Raw genomic sequence first — 17692 nt, forward strand, 5'->3', positions numbered from 1 at the left:
CAAGTAAAAACACAGGCCCGACCGAAGTTTTAATACCCTCCACCATTTGGAACGAATTTGGAAATTTTCAAAAAATTAAATCCCTTAAAAATTCTGTTAAAATCTCAAATATTCCGAATATGCCGTTATATTGGGGTCTATACGAAGACGTGGCAACTTTTGTCATAACCCATTACAAAAAACTTGGAAAAAAAATCCGGTGAATTATGTAGCTAAAATCATCAAAATACCGAATATAGGGAGGTACTGATATATGGGGTCTTTACGAAGACCTGGACCTGCATAGGCAATTTTCTGTCACAGGCTGTATTACCTATTAGGAACTTCAAATACGAAATTTGAACCAACTCCGGTAAATAATGACGCTAAAATCGTCAAAATATCGAATATCGGAGGTTACCGTTGTATGTGGGCCATACGATATCGTGCATCTATATACACATTTCTCTTCCAGGGTGTAAAGTGATTAGAAAGAACTTCTAGTAGGGATTTTTAGACAATTCCACTGAAAATGTAGCTAAAATCATCAAAATACCGAATATAGGAAGGTACCGTTATATAGGGGCTATATGAAAACCTGGAGCTGTCACAGGCTGAAGCACCTATTAGGAACTTCAAATGCGAATTTTCAAAACATTATCGGTGAATATTGTACCGACAATCATCAAATGGGGGCTACCGTTATATGGGAGCTACACGATATCGAGATATCGACTAGACCTGCCTGCAGACAAAAGACTGATCTGTGCAAAATTTTAGCTTCCCATCCTTATTCGATTTGACTCTAGCGTGATTACAACAGACGGACGGACGGACATCGCTAAATCGACATAGAATTTTATGCTGATCAAGAATATAAATACACTGTGGAGTCTAAAATGTATATTTCGAGGTGTTACAAACGGAATGACAAACTTAGTATAACCTCCATACTATAGTGGAGGGTATAAAAATCCACGTTCGAGGCTCCCTTGGTAATTTAAAACCACGATTATTGTTCCGTATGTCCTTTACAATTTTTCTTTAGAATATCCACATTTGAGGCCTCCTTGGTCCTTAAAAATCCAAGTTTAAGGCTACATAGGTCGTTTAAAAATTTTATTTATAGAAAATCCACGTTTAATGCAACATAGGTCCTTTAAAAATTTTTATTTTAAAACTTCACGTTAAAGCCTTCTGGTGTCCTTTATAAATGTTCTTTAAATATAATAAAATGTCTACATAGGTCCTCTATATATGTTCTTTAAAAAATTCCAGGTTTATAACTCTTTGTATTTTAAAATCCACGTTCAGGGCCCCTGAGGTCTTAACAATTATTCTTTTAAAAAAACAACAAAATTTAAGGCATCCCACGTTTGAGGCTTCATTAGTCCTTTAAACATTTTTTTTAAATCCACGTTTGAGGCTTCTTGGTCCTTTGAACAATTTTTAAAAAAAAAAATCTACTTTTAAGGCTTTGAACAATTTTTTAATAAAATCCACGTTTGAGGCTTCCTTAATATTTTTTAAAAAATCTGCTTTTAAGGCTTCCTTGGTCCTTTGATCCACGTTTAATGCCTTTAAAAATTGTATTTCAAAAATTCACTTTAAAGGCTTCTGGTGTCCTTTATAAATGTTCTTTAAATATTCACGTTTAAGTCTCCTATAGTCCTTTATAAATTGTCTTTAAAACCCATGTTTATGGCTATATGGGTCCTATATATGTTCTTTACAAAAATCCAGGTTTAAGGCTCTGTAGGCCCTTTAAAACTTTGTATTTTAAAAATCCACGTCTAAGGCTTCAGAGGTCTTAAAAATTATTCTTTAAAAAAGAAATATTTAGGCGCCAGAAATCCTTTGTTCTTTAAAAAAAAATCCAGGTTTAGGGCTCTGTAGGCCTTTAAAACTTTTATTTTAAAAATCCACGTTTAAGGCTTCAGATGTCTTAAAAATTATTCTTTAAAAAAAGCAATATTTAGGCGCCTGGGATCCTTTGAAAAATTTCTTTAAAAAATGCACTTTTACGCCTCCTGTGGTTTTTATATAAGTTCCCTAATATACCCAGGTTAAGGAATTCAAGTTTAAAGTTCCAGAGGCCCTTTAATGTGTTCTTAAAAAAAAAACAAGTTTAAGGCTCCTGGGGTTTTGTTCTTTTAAGAATCTACGTTTATTAAAGGTTGGGATGTATGCTTAATAAATGGATGTTTTTTTTTGGAAATTCGTGCCAGAAGGGTACGAAAAGTACTAAAAGATACTTAATATGGTACCATTTGTATTAAGCGAAAGAATAAATGTAGTATTTTGATATTTGGATCAAGGATCAATGGTGCAGCATACAAGTACCAACGAGATTCGAGAATATTCAAACTTAAAGTGTACGAAATGTACTAAAAGTTACTCATTTTGTACCATGATGTTTTGTTTGACGGAATGGGGGCAGAAATCTTTTTTTTTTTTTTGGAAATCAAGGTTGGAAATTATGTCCGAGGAGGTTTTGGAAATGGGTACTTAAGTGTACCAATCGTACCAAATGGTACTAAACTTGGCACAATATGCTTTTAGCTAATGGATAAAATTTGAAATGAGGGTCACTGGTGTAGTGTATATATGTACCATGGAGTTTTTGGGAATTACGAAAGTTGAATATATGAAAAGTACTAAACGGTACTGAATATGGTACCATTTGTATTGGGGAAAAGGATAAACCTGGAATTTTGATTTTTGCATCAAGGGTCAATGGTGCAGAATATACGTTCCAAAGAGTTTTTAGAATATTCAAACTTAAAATGTACGAAATGTACTAAATGTACTAAAAGTTACTCATTTTGTACCATGATGTTTTGTTTGACGGAATGGGGCAGAAATCTTCAAATTTGCTATGGGAATCAAGGTTGGAAAGTATGTCTGAGGTGGTTTTGGAAATGCGTACTCAAGTGTACCAACCCTACCAAATGGTACTGAATTTGGTACAACATGCTTTTGGGTAAATGGATAAAATTTGAAATGAGGGTCCCTGGTGTAGTATATATGTACCAAGAAGTTTTTGGGACTATTTAAGTGTATGAAAAGTACTGAAAGGTACTAATTGGGTACTATTATATTTTTCAACGAATACAGCTAGAATCTTGAAGTGCTTGGGAAAGTATGCCTGTTATAAGGAGATGGTTGTAAAAATGTGTACTTAAAACTACCAAGCGTACCAAATGGTACTAATTTTGGTACAATCTACATTTTGGTTAATGGTTAATAATTCCTAAAAATCATCTAAAAATGTTCCTTTCAAATTCATTGAGGCTTCATTTCGACTCCCTTTGTTAGAGGTACTCATTAGCTACCTTAAATCCATTACTTGGTTGAGGACCAGCCTATTGTCAGTTTTTAAAGTCCAATTAAAGAAATTGCACAATTTTCATGTCAAAGGTTGGAAATTATCACTCAATGCCAGATGTTTGGGGAAAATTCCTCCACAGACTTGAATTTTCACACACACTACCGCTGTTGGCCTTAAATGGATTAGTTGCAATCCTTGAATTTTCCGTTTGAATATTTGTTTTGAAAAAATAAAATAGAAGACGTCTGACATCGTCATGGTCATATCAGTGGTGGAGCGCTACGAATTTATTGTTCGCATCATACGTCTCTCCTCGAAATACTGTGGCTGTGATGTCCTGAATCCGGAGTGGCAAATGAATTTACTCACCTGGACGGTCATAACGTTCATCAATATGTTTTTCATATTGACGGGCTATACGGTATATGTGAGCATCTATGTGGAGGGGGAATGGTCGCACAGTCTGCAGGCCCTGGCCATGGTGGGCAGTGGGGTGCATGTAAGTCATTGGGCTCCGGGGATATCATTTTTCAAAATTTTCTAATTTTTATTAATTGTTTCCCTCTTCTTTCCCAACTCATTCTCTGCCTGTAGGGCTATGCCAAACTCTTGAATGCCATTAGGAATAAGGCCTATTTTCGTTTTTTGGTCGACGAACTGCACACGATCTACAAGGAATACAACGAAAAGAAACATTCCGATTATCGTGCCTATTTACACAAGACCATGAATCGAACCGTTGTTGGCCTCAAATCGATGGGCATCGATTATGCCATTGTCGTTTGTAGCCTGATCACAGTGGTGCCGTTCTATCGTTTCTTCTTCAATCAACGCGTATTTTATTGCCTGGGCTGGATCCGAAGGTGGAAAGGGATTTCATAATAATGAATGTCGTACATTTTTTCAGTATCCTGTTCGGTGGATTTTGTAACTTCGCCGCCGATTTGTGTTTCGTTTTGCTGGTCTTTCATGTGCCGCAGTACAAGGATATTTTGTCGTGTAAATTTCAGGAAATCAATGAGGCTCTGGAGCTGGATGAAATGGAGAGGAGTGGTGAACTGTTGCGGGACATATTCGAGTGGCATCAGCGCTATATGAAGTAAGTGGGTTTTGGAATTTCATTTTTTTGATAACGGTTATGAAAGATAATGGTCCTGATTAATCAACTACAAAGTAGAAGATTGCAGATATATGGCAGATTCCGATTTTTAAGGCCAGGGTTTGTCCATGTGTTATCTCACGTGAGATAATTCTCATGGATTTGGGATCCTTTGAAAGAAGCCTTTTGATATCGATTGTTTACTGCCTCAGAATTTTTCGGAAACAGATATTCATTGACTATCTTGAGTTGTATCTTGGAAAGGATTTTGATTTTTTTCACCGTCTCCGTTCCCGACCCATAAACTTTTGCAGATATATGGCAGATTCCGATTTTTAAGGCCAGGAACGGTCCATGTGTTATTTCGCGTGAAAAAAATCTAATGGACTTGGGATCCCTTGAAAGTAGCCTTCAGTTTTCGATTTTTTATGCCTCGGAAAGATTCGAAAGGAGATAATAATTAACTAAATTGAGTTGCATCTTGATAAGGAGTACGAGAAGGGTAAAACTTCGTCAGTGTCCTTGGTTCCTGACTCATAATATTTTTTCTAAAGGTCGTTGATTTTTTGTCCAATGGAACACTGAAGAAACAAGAACTATTGCTCTGGACCACTTTAAGTTCTATTGCTCCAACTGCCTCGGCCTGTGATCTAAACTCTTATGACCCATTCAAAACCATATAGACTCGGAATTCTAGAGGGGATCTGTAGCTTTGATGGCATAACTAAGTCCTTCCCTTGTAGATGACATTTGAAAACAGCATAAAATTCAAATCGAAGTTGGATTTATGTATCTATGTATAAATAGATATGTAGATAGATGGACGGATAAATGGGTGGATGGGCGGATGGTAACTGAATGTACACAGAAATTACCTTTTCCAGCACCTACGCCCCAAGGTTGACCCTCACACAAAATTTGAAGATTCCAGCTTCAATCGTTTCGTCTAGGGGTTGATGAATCAGTCTGCCATATACTCCTAGACGAAACGGCTAAAGCTGAAATCTTGACATTTTGGATGGGGTCGGCCTAAGGGTCCCCTTGAAGTCTCCACACTTTTTGAGTTTTTTTTAAATCGTACTAGATGGGTACGAAAGCTACTAAATTTTATACAATTTGTATTGGACGAACGGATTGAATGAGGACCACTGGTCTAATATATTTGTACCAAAGCGTATATTAGAAAATTCGAACATCGAAGTGTACAAAAAGGTCCTAAAAGGTACGACAAGTACAAATAGAGTTGAAATCGTGAAATTTTATATGGAAAATAAGGTTGGAATGTATGCCTAAAGAGATGTTGTTTTGGAAATTCATACCAAAGATGAAAAGTACAAAAAGGTACTAAATAAGGTACCACTTCTGGTGGATGAAATTATAGAGCTAGAATTTGGATATTTGAATCAAGAGTCAATAGCGCAGGTTATATGTACCAAATACTTTTTAGAATATTTATACTAAAAGTGTACGAAATGTACTAAAAGTTACACATTTTGTACCGAAATGTTTTGTTCCATGGAAAGTGACGAAATCTAGATTTTTTTTATGAGAATCAAGTTAGAAACTATGTTTGATGTGGTTTTGTGAGTCCGTACTTAAGTGTACCAATCGTACCAAATAGTACTAAATTTGGTACAATCTGCATTTGGGTTAATTGATAAATTTTGGAATCAGGGTCACCAGTGTAGTATGAGTTTTTGGGAATTATGAAATTTTATGTGTACAAAAAGTACTAAAAGGTATTAAATATGGTACCATTTCTAGTGAACGAAATGATAGAGCTAGCATTTTGATATTTTTATCAAGGGTCACAGGTGCAGCATAGATGTACCAAAGAATTTTAGGAAATTCGAACTAAATGTGTACGAAATGTACTAACAGGTATCGGTACCATTATATTTTGTTTGACGGATGGAGCTTAAATCTTAAAATTGTATATGGGATCGAGGTTAGAGAGTATGTTTGAGGTGTTTTTGGGGATGCGTACTGAAGTGTGTCAATCGTACCGAAATGGTACTAAACTTGGTACAATCTGCATTTGGGTTAATTGATAAATTTTGGAATCAGAGTCACTAGTGTAGTACATATGCACGAAGGAATTTTTTAGGAATTATGAAATGTAAGTGTACGAAAAGTACTAATTGGTACTAATTTGGTACCATGAGGTTATTCAACAGATAGAGCTAGAATCTTGAAATGCTATTAGGTAACCAAAGGTGGGAAGTATGCCTGTTATGAGGGATGGATGTATACTTAAGAGTACCAATCTTACCAAATGGTATTAATTTGGTACTTATGCATTTGTGTGAAGGGATAAAGGTGGAATGTTTAAATTAGCCTAGGGGTACGGTTGAGATAAAGAGGTCTCTCGGGAAATGGTACTAAATTTGGTACATACTGCATGAATTGAACTGCAATTATGAATTTTGGATATTGGATATTAGGATCACCGTAAGTGCGTTGATTTCACATAAGGTGGTGTTTTTGGAAATGTGTACCATATAGTGTACGAACACTATTAAATGGTTCTAGATTTGGTACCATGATACCTCTTGTAACGCACAAACCTAAAATCTTTAAATCTTTAAATATAGGGATCAAAGATGGGAAGCTTAAATGATAAAAGGAAATGGTTTTGAAAATGCGTACTAAAGTGTACCAATCGTACCAAATGATACTAAATTTGGACTACATGCATTTAAATGAATGTATGAAGGTGGAATGTGGAAAATAGAGGTATGGTTGATATAACGAGCTCGCTCGGAAAATGTGTACGACATCATGTAGGAAAAGTACTAAATGGTACTAAAATTGGCATATAGTGTTGGAAAAGATCTGGAATTGTGAATTTTAGTATTAGGATCATCATAAGTGTGTTAATTTTCGAAAAGGAGGTATTTTTGGAAATGTGTACGAAAATTACTAAATTTGATAAATTGTATAGGGATAGAGCTGAATGTAGGATTTAGACAATACGGTGTTTTTGGAAATATACAAAAAGTACTAAACGGTACCAAATTTATTATAAATTCCCGAATAAAGTAACAGAACGCCTCTTTTGGTTGTCTTACCATCACTCACGAACTGGTCATATTAGGGGTTCCATAATTTAGTCTCGTCATTATCATTGTTGCTTGTTAACCTAGACTCTCCTTATCCATAAGAATTGTTTAGCACCCCTGACATTAAATACTTTTCTTTGAGTGTCTCAATTTTAATTATTTAAAAAACTTTTCCGAAAAGTGATATTGAATTCTGCGTTGAGACTCAATATTTGTGGGACATATTTCCATAGAATTCATTGTTGTGTTTTCGATTAGTTTTTAATATATTCCGATTACAGATTCATTTCGATCGTCAAGGAGAATTACTTTTGGGTAATCCTTGTAGAAATGGCAACAATATTCCTCTGCTTAGCCTAATCACTCTTCTGCATAATTTTGGGCACATGGCCGGGTGGTCAAACCTATTTCTTTTATTGTTTCATTATGTTGTATGTCTTTTGTGGCCTTGGTACATTGGTGCATGCGACGGTAAGTAGTAGCAACTGTGAGTAGTACTTCAAAAAAAAAAAAAAATAATAATAATAATAAATAAATAAATAAAATAATAATAAAATTAATAATAATAATCAATAAATATAAAAAAAAATAATAAAATAAAATAAAATTTCCTCTCCCTATTTTTTTAAGAATGATGGCTTCATCGATTCCTGTTATACGGAAATAATTTGGTATAAACTCTCGAATGGTGATAGGAAAATGTTACAATTTATGTTGGCTATGACCCAGAACACATCGGGTCTGACCATAGGTGCTGTTGTACCGCTGACAATGAACACGGGTTGGCAGCTGACTAAAGCCATTTACACCATGACAATGATGTTGGTCAATTTTCTGGAATGAGGCATGACAAGGGATGTGGAGAAGAAGAGGGAACGATGGCAGATCATTTTATAACACCAGTTATTTATTATTGTTTTATTTGACATTTTTTTGTAATGTTTTAAAAGCACAAATGTTTAGTTACTGTTAAAAATTTTGAAAACCAGTTATTCGTTTGCATCTAGTTATTATATTATTAAATTGATTAAATTAATTTTGAATTTGAAATCACTCAAAGTTCTTATCTAATGAATGATAATGTTGAATTGAAATACATTTCTCCTATTTCCCCCTTGTGAAGATGAAACACAATACCAAGTAGGTTTTTTCTTCTCATCATGGTAACCTGTCCCTCGAAAATGGAGACATCATCTGGGATATTTTCATACAAAATTTATTGTTATTATTTATTTATTTATAAGTTTCTGGCCAAGAAAGCTTCCATGGTTGCCAAGGATATGTTCAGTGGAAAAGTCTGGGAGTTAATTTTCTCTAATGGAAGAAGTTAAGACAAATTTAATAAAATAATCAATCAAAGTGGTTGCCTATGATGGACACAATAATTGAGCCAATAATAATCAAACTATTTATAGGAAATGAAATGGGAAGGAGGGTTTTTGTGGAGCAATAATATAGCGGAGGGGTGGAAGAGATTTGTCAGGAACGCTTAAGGTTCATAAGACAAGCGGTTTGAAACTCAATGTCAATTTCCATAATATTGATGCAGGCATGTATGTATGTCGGTGTCATACTTAAAAAATCCGTACGCCATCAATCTGCTTTGAGGAAAATCTATGTATTTATATATTTTTTTAAAAAAAATCAAAAATAATTCCGATATTTTTAAAAGGTATTTTAAAATTACAAACAAGTTAAAAAGTATCATTCGGTTAAGCCGACATATGTATACCCTCAGCCAATGTTCGATTATTTAAATATATTTTAATTTCTTTTATGATTATTCAAATTGCTGACCCTCTATGGAGGAGGTTCGGAAGGAATTGTCCAATATTGTCCATTTCGTATCGGACCTAAATAAATGTGATATAAATATTGTGACGTGCCAGGTTTGGACTATATTGGTTACTTCCTTCACTTTATATGAGATATGTGATAATTTTTAGAAGATGTTAAAATATGCGTGAGGTACCAGATATAGTCGACGGAAGTATTCAATTTTCATACTTCATATAATGCAGATAAAAATATTGATATGGGCAATATTACAAGAAAATCGAAAATTTTTATCCAATTTTGTGCGAAATCATAAATTCTGGTTGAGAGCAATATTTAGATATAGCAAGATGTAAAGAAACGTTGATTTGATTCACAAGTTACGACTGATAAAAGTATTGAAAATTGGATTTTTTTGTGGGTGAGGTACCAAAAGGGGTTCAAAACAGATCTTGTGTTAGCAAAAAGGTTTTTATGTGTTAAATTTGAAGTGAGTTGAATGCTTAGGTCGCTATCTTTGAGCGTTTTGTTTTTCAAACTCTTCAACCGTATGTGGGGGAGGTACCACAAGAAATGGTGCGATCCCTACCATCTTTATAACAGACCTACCATGTCTATAACAGTGTTGATGGAAATATTGAGATGTACAAATATTAAATGAAATCGGATTTTAATTTGGCGTTTTATGAGCTTTATGGATATTCAAAATGTTAACCCTTTGTGGGAGAGGTACCGGAATTAATGGACCGATATATTTCACCTTACAGCAAATCTTGTGTTTGTAGAAATAATGGAATGTGTGAAATATATAGAGAACTGATGCTTAATTCGGATTTTATAAACGCTTGGTTATTCACAAATTTGACTCAGTGTGGGGGAGGTACCAGAAAGAATGGTCCGATCTCTACCACCTTTATAACAGATATTGTGTTTATAGATGTATTGAGTTGTGCCAAGTCAGAATGGAATCGGATGTTAATTTCGCGTTTTATGAACTTCATGGATATTCAAAATTTTGACCCTTTGTGAAGGAGGTACCAGAGGAAGTGGACCGATATATTCCATTTTCACAACAGATCTTGTTTTAGTAGAAATAATAGGATGTGTGAAATATAAAGAGAACCTGATGCAAATTTCGGATTTTATAAACGTTTTGGTTATTCGACAATTTGACTCATTGTGGGGGAGGTACCAGAAGAAATGGACCGATATTGTCCATTTTCGCAACAGACCTTGGGTTAATAAAAAATATTGTGATGTGTTTAGTTTGAACACAATCGGACACTAACATCGCATTTTATAAGAGTTATAATTATTCAACATTTTGACCCTTTTGTGGACCGATATTGTCAATTTTCGCACCAGACCTAGCACTGATGCAAGTATAAGGATTTCCAAAATTTGAGCAAAGTCGGATTATCCTTTTTCTTTCTGTGCGGTTATTTTTTTTTTTTTTTTTGAAATTGTCGATCTTTTGTGGGGGAGGTATCAGAAGGAGTGAATCGATATTACCCATCTTCGAACTCGAGTCCAAGTTTGGACCAGATACTCCGTTCAGGAGTTATCGTGCGCACCAGCAATCCAGAAAGACATACGGACGTACATCGCTAGATCGACTCCAAATGTAATGAAGGGTATAATAACATAATCCCGTCATTGCAAATTAATGAGTTACGTCATCATATATAGTGAACGTCTGACTGAATAAAAGTCCATATTGAGTAAGCTGAACGTAAAATATTTTTTTCTGATTTTGAAGTCGTTCACAGGTCACAATTCTGGACCGATCAATATGGAATTTTGCAAGAGTCCTCATTTTTGGATGATGATCAAATAGCATTTAGCAGCTAAAATGTACCATAACTTTTGGGTGAAAAATTCCAAAATTTCCAACCCCATTGACAAATAAAATTCTATTTACGAGTTTTTTTTTTTTTTTTTTTTTTTTTTTTAAAAACAATTGCACCAAAACCTCCGCAAAAAAACGTGGATATTTATTTTGTCCAAAAAAGGCACTCACACCTAACAAAATATTTTTCCCATTGTGACCAATTTTTTTTTTTTTTTTTTTTTGTTTGCAGTTTTTTTTTTTTCATTTTGTATTTAATTATCGTTTATTCCTAAATATTAGAACATTATTATTTAGATTTTCACAAACAAATTTGTGTACTTAGGTTCAATATTGTGGTTTTATATTGTAACTAAATTGTCATTTCCTAAAAAGGGAGTTTGTAAAAACCACAAAATGTTAAATGTGGTTTTCTGGCAGACTTTTTCCGTTATACATTTTTTTTTTTGTCAATTGGTTCGAAATAAAAACAACTAAGTAAATTTAAAAACATTTCGGACGAAATGGTTGCAACCACAATCTGATTGTGCCAAAGTACTTTTAACAAAGGAGCAAGAAGGGTTAAAGGAGGTATTATGAAAATGGATGGATTTGAGGATATTTATTAGACACTATTTGTCTTGTTTGTTCATCTGACAACATATAAAGGATCCGGCAATATATATATATATATATATATATATATATATATATATATATATATATATATATATATATATATATATATATATATATTGTAGGGTTCGTGGGGAGACCACTAATCCTAATATTTAGGGGTTTTTATTATTTTATTATTTTATTAAAATATCTTATATTATATCGTAGATATAACGAGACAGACGTTTCCGTCTAGAAACGTTTTTATCCACTTTATAATATTTTCAGTATCAAGGGTCAACACAGACACAAAATGTCCAATGCCGTCCACTTAATACTAGAGATTTTATAAAATAAAAGACGATGATATTCTTGTGTTTGATACTTTATTTCCAAAAGCAACTCCAAGAATGACAAACTTAGCCTAATACGTGTACTTATATAGGCGAGATCATAAACACGTGGAATGATTAAAACATGAAATTGAGAGTGATTGAGTGTAAAGAAAATAATCACAATAACAATATCACTTGTAAAAGAAAGAAAGAAAAACAATCACTCAATCTCTCATAGGTATTTTACAATAATGTCAAAATAAACTCATTTCATTGAACTTATGCGAGAGCACTAGAGAACAATTAGAGCATCACTCAATAATCATCAACGAAATGCAGAAATGCAGTTACTTAACACAAACAACATATTCTCTTATTCTTGGCATATAACAAAATTACTTATCTGAACACTCGAGCAAAATTACAGTTCAAGTTAATGTAAAATAATTGATGTTATAATAATAATGCAAACAAATCATGATATAAAATTAAATAACACATAAATATATAAATAATAATGGTGTGTCCGCTACAGCCTCCCCCTCTGCCTCAGAAATCGTCTCTGATGATGTGGCAGTACTAGACACCTCCTGTATGTTTCCTTTTTCTCAGAGATCTTCTCAATGGCTCATTGTCATTATTAGTTTCTAAGTTTGGTGTATCTGGAACATTTACATCTGCTGTTGTGTTGTTAGCGGTTGTTGTAGTTTCAGTGGTTTGGTTATCATTGGTATTGTTTATGTTGCACTTCTTCGGCCTTCCTCTTTGTCGCAAGGGATATATTGGAACCTCCTCACGTCCATCATATAAAAGTAGATCCGACGAATGGTATGTTGCCAGTGGAATTGTGGGATTTTCTAAGATTGCAACCGAATATGTATTAGATCCCTTCTTTTCCATGACAATATAGGGACCGTCACGTCGTGGTACAAATTTTGATGTCAGGCCTTTATCTTTGTTGCTAAGAATGTGTGTTGAGACGAGTACACGATCACCAATATTTATTTTCTTCTGTGGGATTCTTTTTGCATCAACGTATGTTTTATTTTTATCTTGCATCATTTCTTCGTTCTCTTTAGCTCTTTTAAAAGTATCTGCTAGTCTAAGCAGGTGTGGTGTTATTTGTGGTACAAAATTCTCGGCATTCACTATAGCACGGAGGTCATGTTGCACATCCAGTGGAGTTCTTAGTTCTCTTCCGAACGTAAGATATGCAGGTGTATAATTGGTTGTGGAACATTTCGCAGTGTTCATGGCGAATCTGATCGCAGGAAGATTTGTATCCCATAATGTGTGATCTTTCCCAACGTGAATAGATAACTGCACTTTTAAGTCCCTATTTTTCCTTTCTACTGGATTAGCTTCCGGATGATAGACAGGTGTAAAACTTTGTTCAATTTTCAAGCAATAGGTCAGCTTCTGCATTACCGATGAAATAAATTGAGAACCATTATCCGAATGGATCCTTCTTGAAATTCCATATCTCAGAAATATTTCATTTAATAATATAATGGCACAATTTTCAGCCGATGCCTCTCGAAGGGCGAATAATTCAGTCCAGCGACTACACAAATCCTCAACAATCAATATCCATTGATTTCCTCTTTTTGTACTAGGTAATGGCCCAAACAGATCAATCGCAACAATTTCAAATCTCTGGTTACTAGATACAGTCTGAAGTAAGCCAGAAGGTTTCATATTATTAGCCTTATACCTTTTACAATCTATGCAAGATTTTACATATTGATGAATCTCAGATCTCATTTTTGGCCAATAATAGTGAGGAGTAATACGATTTATAGTCCGCTCAATACCATAATGCCCAGCTGTCGGTTCATCGTGGTGATTATAAAGAATGATATGCCGCATGGATTTTGGAACAACCAGTTGACCATTTTCTGAATCTTCTTCATGACAAAATCTATATAATACTCCATCTTGCATTATGAAGCCTCTGTTGATGTAACGAATCACGTTTTCATCATCCTTTTCGAAGGATTGGATTATATCCTTAATATCCTCATCTTCCATTTGTGCCTTTCTAATCTCTTCAGCCCCTTTCCTCGGAAAATCAATTCTAATGGAACAAATTTCACAAGTGCTATCATTGTGATTTTCATCAGGACATGGTGGTCTCGATAACGTATCTGCAACAGCATTTTTGCGGCCAGGTGTATAACCAAAAGTGATATTATACATTTGAAGTTGTAATGCCCACCTGGCGAGTCGTCCAGTGGGGCTTTTTAAACTGAAGAGCCATTTCAATGGTTGATGGTCCGTAAGCACTTGTACTTCTGACCCTTCAACGTATCCACGAAACTTTTGGATAGCCCAAACCACCGCCAAGGCTTCACGTTCTGTGGTTGAATAATTTCTTTCGGCCGGAAGTAACAACCTGCTGGCATATTCTATAGGATGTTCCTCATCCTTCTCCCCCTGGATCAATACAGCTCCCAAGGCATAATTGCTTGCATCGGTCATTATTTTAAAAGGCTTTGTCTCATTAATTTGCTTCAAAATTGGAGGTGAAACTAGGAGATGTTTTAATTTTTCAAACGCAGTTTGCTCCCTTTCCGTCCATATCCATTTAGCATTTTTCTTTGTGAGATCAGACAGTGGTTTTGCCACGTCTGCGAAATTTGGAATAAAACGTCTATACCACGAACATGTCTGCAAAAAGGATATGACTTGTTTAGGATTCAAAGGTCTGGGACGTTTTATAATAGCCTGAGTTTTCTCGGGGTCAACTTTTAATCCTTCAGTTGTTAATATATGACCGAGATATTTAACTTTCGGTAAACAAAAATTACATTTATCACGATTTAAATGGAATCCAAAATCTCGAAGTCTTTGGAATGTTTTCTTCAAATCGATTATGTGACCTTCAAGGCTACTTGAGCATATAATTATATCATCGAGATAAGCCAGAATTGTAATATTGGGTAAACCAGTGCGAAATTTGTCTATTAAGCGTTGGAAAGTCGCCGGAGCATTCTTTAACCCGAACGGCATTCTATTGAAGATAAAAATTCCAAAGGGTGTAGTAAATGCGGTCTTTAATTTGTCCTTTTCTGCTATTTTAATCTGCCAATATCCGGATCTCAAATCAAGGGTGGACATGAATGGAGTTGTCTTCGCAGTATGTAGAAGATCATCCATTCTTGGTAGAGGATACGTATCAGTTACTGTAATAGCATTCAGGCGTCGGTAATCTACGCAGAGTCTAATTTTATTATCCTTCTTTGGAATTAAAACAACCGGAAATGCCCATGGAGACTCCGTTTCCGCTATTATATTTTTCTTCAACATTTCATCCAGCTCTTGTCTCAGCAACGTTTTCATTTTAGGGGATATGCGATATGGCGCTGTTGAAATTGGACTATGACTGCTAGTGTTAATATAGTGTTCTACCTCCGATATCGGCACATCTATATCTTCAAATATTTGGCTCTCTTCCTTAAGCAGACTTTCAATAGATTCTTTTTCCGAATCATTAAGAAGAATTGCCTCATTATGCCTCAGAGTAAAATCTATGGCATTTAGCTCCAAAGACTCAAAAATTTCCTTACAGTAGTCTTCCATCTTTTGCTTTTTCATAGGTGGGAATAGATTTGAGGGCTTGTCTACAATTACTTCTTCAGACAGCGAATCAGCGAATAACTTGTTTGTATATCCTGGAGAGTAGTCATTATTGTTAGAATTAAGGTTTTCAAAATTCTTGAAAAAAATGTTAACATCATCTCTGTACTTTTTTTGCGGATCTTCGACCATTATGTTGTTTATTGGAGCAGCTTCTTGCATTTTGAAAAGAAAAAATTTTCCAGGCTCATCTTTAAAATACCATGCTCTTTGTGCAAGATCTAGAACAATACCGCATTCTTCGAGGAAGTCTATACCGAGAAGAGTTCTATTTCCTTTTGCTTTAGGCAGGCATATGAATTTAATACGTTTAAACCTTTTTCCTATTATAATACTAGCTGTTGTTGAAAAAACGATTTCATTGCGGACGATTCCGTCAGCTAGGACAATTTGAGCAATACTTTTTTCAAATGGTAATCCGATTGCCTTAAACTTTTCAAACAAAAGTTGTCCTGCTACACTTGTCCTCGCTGCTGTATCAAAATATGCTTCTCCCTGCATGGCTTGTATATTGACATCTACAACTGGAATATTTCGTCCTGCTACTCCGACACTTAGAGAATTAAAATCCAATTTTCCAGTACTAGCGCGAGGTTTATCTTTATTACAGAAAGGACAATTAGATCGGTAATAACCAGCCGCACCGCACCCGTAGCAATTCAGCTTTGTTTCTGGGGCTTTATTATTAGAATGCTTATCTGCCTCAATTTTCTTGTAGCAATTTTCAACAGTGTGATTCTTTTTACGACAATATGAACATTTCACTTGCCTCTTACTGGGATTTTCAATGTCGAGTTTTCGATCTATTTTCTCCTCTCTATTTTCGTTGGCTAACATCTCTACTTCTCTGGCCCTAGCCAGCAGTTCTTGAAATGATGAAACACTGTTACGGGGTATTCTTTCCCTGATGTGTATATTTAGCTGTGAAAAAATCATATCTATCATCATCTTCTCTGGCAACTTGTCAGACAGTTGAGCAAACAAAGATCTTTTTCGGCATACAAATGCATCTGTAGTTTCAAACATTTTTTGTTTGTCTTGAAAAATCTCGCTATATATGCGCCAATCTGGCTTTGGCGGAGCAAACGCTTTTCTTAAAAGATCAATTGCTTCTGGGAATGTTTTAGCTTCATCTTGTACACCTTGCCACCACGTGGAAGCATAACCCTCTAGAAGTAACGGGAGGCTATTTAGTGCATGGACATCAGTGATATTCTCGGATTCTTTATATACCAATATGGTCGCAATAAAGTCTTCAACTTTGGTCGAATTTCTGTCTCCATTAAAACGAGATGTGCATGTGCTAAAAGTACTATTCTTTGGCTTTTCCCTGGCTGCTAAGCCACCTAGAAGATTTCTTAACATTTCCTCCGTAACATTAAAAAATATTGGGGAATTTGTTGGAGTTCGAGCTTCATTTTGCCAGGACACATTGGGATTTCCACTATTTCTAATTGGATCTGAATTTTGTTGAGGAACAGAGTTTTGAACATTACCTGACACACCTGGTAATTCACCATCTATATGATTCACAGTACCTTGTCGGACTGGTGGTGTATTTCTGGGACTTCGTCTCATATTCCACACTTTTTGAAACACAGACTTGGTTGCCCTTTTTCAAACTGGTGCAACTTCTCTCCCCAATTATTCCGAATGACAACAACAACCAAATGATACCTTACCAGTGTACCAACAACAAATCACTCGCAGTACTAATTTGCGTTTGCCGGCGGTAAAATGCAACATATTATGGATTCTGCTACACGATTTGCGTTAAATAGGCAATTTTTGGTTTCTGCTAAATTTCTGGAACAATATTTTTTTTTTTTTGTTGGGCGCCACTTGTAGGGTTCGTGGGGAGACCACTAATCCTAATATTTAGGGGTTTTTATTATTTTATTAAAATATCTTATATTATATCGTAGATATAACGAGACAGACGTTTCCGTCTAGAAACGTTTTTATCCACTTTATAATATTTTCAGTATCAAGGGTCAACACAGACACAAAATGTCCAATGCCGTC

General features: G+C 35.0%; 1 protein-coding gene across 1 annotated transcript; it reads left to right on the top strand.

The window, feature by feature from the left end:
* Positions 1–3384: 3384 nt before the first annotated feature.
* On the top strand, positions 3385–8454 carry LOC131803006 (odorant receptor 67d-like). Its single transcript, XM_059123869.1, has 5 exons — positions 3385–3809; positions 3905–4173; positions 4218–4409; positions 7753–7786; positions 8102–8454. Exons 1-5 carry the CDS (start codon positions 3567–3569, stop codon positions 8312–8314), a joined length of 951 nt encoding a protein of 316 aa, XP_058979852.1. The 5' UTR covers positions 3385–3566; the 3' UTR covers positions 8315–8454.
* The last annotated feature ends 9238 nt before the right edge of the window (positions 8455–17692 follow it).

This window comes from Musca domestica, unplaced genomic scaffold (assembly GCF_030504385.1).
Source record: "Musca domestica strain aabys unplaced genomic scaffold, Musca_domestica.polishedcontigs.V.1.1 253, whole genome shotgun sequence".
In the NCBI taxonomy this organism is placed as follows: domain Eukaryota; kingdom Metazoa; phylum Arthropoda; class Insecta; order Diptera; family Muscidae; genus Musca; species Musca domestica.

Excerpts from the sequence above, each read along its gene's own strand:
- LOC131803006 (XM_059123869.1), top strand. The coding sequence starts at position 3,567 with ATGGTCATATCAGTGGTGGAGCGCTACGAATTTATTGTTCGCATCATA. Across the intron at positions 3,810-3,904 it reads TGGTGGGCAGTGGGGTGCAT|GGCTATGCCAAACTCTTGAA; the intron begins GTAAGTCATTGG and ends CTCTGCCTGTAG. Across the intron at positions 7,787-8,101 it reads TCAAGGAGAATTACTTTTGG|AATGATGGCTTCATCGATTC; the intron begins GTAATCCTTGTA and ends TATTTTTTTAAG.